The 3,361-nt window shown below is 50.4% G+C and overlaps 1 protein-coding gene across 1 annotated transcript; it reads left to right on the top strand.

The window, feature by feature from the left end:
• On the top strand, nucleotides 1–999 carry LOC135972332 (olfactory receptor 52R1-like). Its single transcript, XM_065549946.1, has one exon. The coding sequence runs from the start codon at nucleotides 1–3 to the stop codon at nucleotides 997–999; it is 999 nt and encodes a 332-aa protein (XP_065406018.1).
• The last annotated feature ends 2,362 nt before the right edge of the window (nucleotides 1,000–3,361 follow it).

Here is a 3,361-nt window from a genome sequence, read left to right as displayed (position 1 = left end):
ATGCAGGAGACACCGTTCTGCCTCAGAGTTGGACACCATCTCCCCTACTCCATGGCAGATTCCAACACAACCGACTTCACCAACCCCTCCACCTTCATCCTGCTGGGCATTCCTGGCCTGGAGGCAGCCCATGTCTGGCTCTCCATCCCCTTCTGCACCATGTATGTCACAGCCATCTTGGGGAACTTCACCATCCTGTTTGTCGTGAAGAGGGAGCCGAGGCTCCGTGCCCCCATGTACTATTTCATCTGCATGCTGGCCATCACGGACCTGGTCCTTTCTACATCCATGCTGCCCAAAATGCTGAGCATCTTCTGGTTCAATTCCAGGGAGATCGATTTCAGTGCCTGTCTCACCCAGATGTACTTTATTCGCTGCTTCTCAGTGGTGGAGTCTGGGATTCTCGTGGCCATGGCTTTTGATCGCTATGTGGCCATCTGCAATCCCCTGAGACATTCCACCACCCTGGCAAACCCCATGGTGGCCAAGATTGGCCTGGCTGTGGTGTTGCGCAGTGGCATGCTCATACTGCCCTATCCCCTCCTGACAAGGCAATGGCCATATTGCAAAAGCAACATCATCCCTGACACACACTGCATGCACATAGCCGTGGTGAAGCTGGCTTGTGCTGATACCCGCATCAGTAGTTACTATGGCCTCTTTGTGCTATTCTGTGTGAAGGGTCTGGATATGGTTTTAATTGCTGTGTCCTATATCCAGGTCCTCAGGGCCATCTTCAGTCTCCCCACAAGGGATGCCCATCTCAAGACTTTTGTGACCTGCAGCTCCCATCTCTGTTCCATCTTAGCCTTTTACATCCCAGGTCTCTTCTCCTCCCTCACGTACCGGTTTGGCCAGAATGTGCCCCTGCATTTCCATGTTCTCATTGGCAACGTGAGCCTCCTGGTGCCCCCCACGCTAAACCCCATCATCTATGGGGTGTGGATCAAACAGATCCGGGACAGGCTGCTCCGGCTCTTTACTCATAAAGACATCTGAATTTTTCTCCTGGCGCTCTAGCTGTCAGACCGACCTGCATTCAGATCTGGCTGGTGAGATGGTGCTGGGCCCTCTTCCCTGAATCACTTACTAGACAGTCAAAGTGACATTGAATCCTTTCCTGGCCTTACTGCGCTGTGTCAACGTGACAGACTGGGGAATAGGTCTGTGTACAGCTCATTAACAAAGGGTTCCCACCTTTCTAATTGATTTTAACTGGACACCTGAGGGCCCGTGCCTGGCCCTGCCTATTCCCCCAAGGCCCTGCCCCCTTTTACTTCTTCCAGCAAAGCCCTGTCTTGGTTCTGCATTGTCCTCCAAAGCTCACCTTTGTTGCTCACTGCTCTTCTCCCCATCCCTACTCTCTCACTGGATCATCTCCACCTCCCTCCCTCCAGCCCCCAGCTGAGTTCCCGCTGCTCCGGGTCTGGGACAGGAGCTGCTGCAGCCTGACATGTAGCCTGCAGTGTATGCAGCACTGGGGCCAATAGGACAATCAGGAGCAGAGCGGGAATCCAGGAAGACCTATAAAAGCAACTGAGGGTTGGGTGCAGGGTTGGGTGGGAGGTGAGCAAGCCTGAGCATCATACAGCTTGTAGGCCCTAAATCTCAGCAACAAAGTCCGGCTGGGTCCCTGCAATGGGGACGGGCTGGGAGACCTTTGGTTACGGTATGTTTATTTTCTGGTTGGATTAAAGCCTTTCCTTGTCGCAAGGCTGACTCACTGTCTGTTGCCAAATGTTTGTTAAATCATATTATGCCTGCCAAGGGAATTCCTGCCACTCTGTCCAGTAATCGGGGTACACATTTTACCGGACAACTTGTTCAGCACTTGAATCGTATATTACATATCACACATCTGCTGCACTGTCCCTACCACCCACAGAGCGCAGGTGCAGTTGAAAGACGAAATGGTGTACTTAAGAATAAGCTTGCTAAGATTTGTGACTCTACAGGGTTAAGCTAGCCAGCAGCTTTACCACTGACCCTTATGGAAATGCGATCCACTCCATCCCGAAGACATAAATTGAGTCCTTTTGAAATTGTTATGGGACGCCCTATGTGAGCTATGGCTACCATTACTCCAGTCCCAGACTTGAACTTAACTCACAGTACGTTCCTTCAATATCGCAAGGGACTAAAGCAAGCCGTAAGTCACTTCCATTCACAGGTTCGAGCCGCCTGGCCGACAGAACCCAACTCTGATGCTTGCCACGACCTCGAACCAGGTGACTGAGTCTACGTACAGCACCATCATCGAAAACACGCCTTTGAACCCCGGTGGAAGGGTCCTCATCAGGTACTGCTTACTACCCAGAAAGCTGTTAAACTATCTGGCATCGCAGCGTGGATACATGCTTTGCAGTGTAAGAAGGCACCACCCCCAGTGAACCAATCATCACCTCAGGACCATGCAGAGTCAATTCTGACTCCAGAAGAAGACATAGAGAAATAGTCTGCAATAGCTTACAATCTACGCTCTCGTAAGGGATGCCAGAAGCAGACGATGACCTAAAGCAAGGCGCAAGAAGAAGCAATAGTGAGCCTAGCGCCTACTGCCTGGTGGACATGAAACCGTGACTGCGATTCCCTCGTTTCAGGTTGTCAGAAACAGAAGGGCCTTGCCTCTAACGTGTGCTTCTGGTGGTGCCTGTTCCTCAGCTGCTGGTGTCTTAAGGTCTAGGAAGTCCACAATGAAAATTCTTTTATCCAGCAATAAGTGTGGATAGCTCAGACCCTTAATATCTCTAATTGCTGGGTCTGCAGCCACATCCCAGCCCACTCTCTAGCTGGTGTTCCTGTCCTGGCAATCCCACTCAATTCCCCAGACCTCACTGGAGGACCTCGTCAATTTAACAAAACATGGAACAGCAATGACACTTGGGAAGCAGTGGGAATAAATGTACCTAAATGGATAAGTGTGGTGGAGGGAAAAGGTCATTGGTGTTGGGTGTGTAATGGGACAGGGCTGGATCTGGGAGGGAGCTGTTGCCTTCAGCATATTGTGGCCAATGGTGTATGGGATTATTAGAACAAAACTAACAAGTGGTGGGTCAGGTATTGGGATATGACTTTTTTCTCAACCTGGGATCAAAGAGAAAAATCAATCTCATGTTCCCCCTACAGTAACCTTAGTGAAAACAATACAGTCTTTCAATGCCATTCAAATAACACCATTCCTCCTAAGGAGAATTACCATGTGCCCTTTGGGGGATATTACTCCTCCTTTGCAGGCACCTATGTGACAAATGAATGCAACTGACTCTTCCCAGTCTTAATAGGCCATCATTGGGTTTGTGGGACGAAAGCGTATACTGCGTTACCAGCTAACTGGTCAGGTATCTGTTATCCCGCCCGACTC

Source organism: Chrysemys picta, chromosome 1 (assembly GCF_011386835.1).
Source record: "Chrysemys picta bellii isolate R12L10 chromosome 1, ASM1138683v2, whole genome shotgun sequence".
In the NCBI taxonomy this organism is placed as follows: domain Eukaryota; kingdom Metazoa; phylum Chordata; order Testudines; family Emydidae; genus Chrysemys; species Chrysemys picta.
This window is presented reverse-complemented; position numbering and strand designations above follow the sequence as displayed.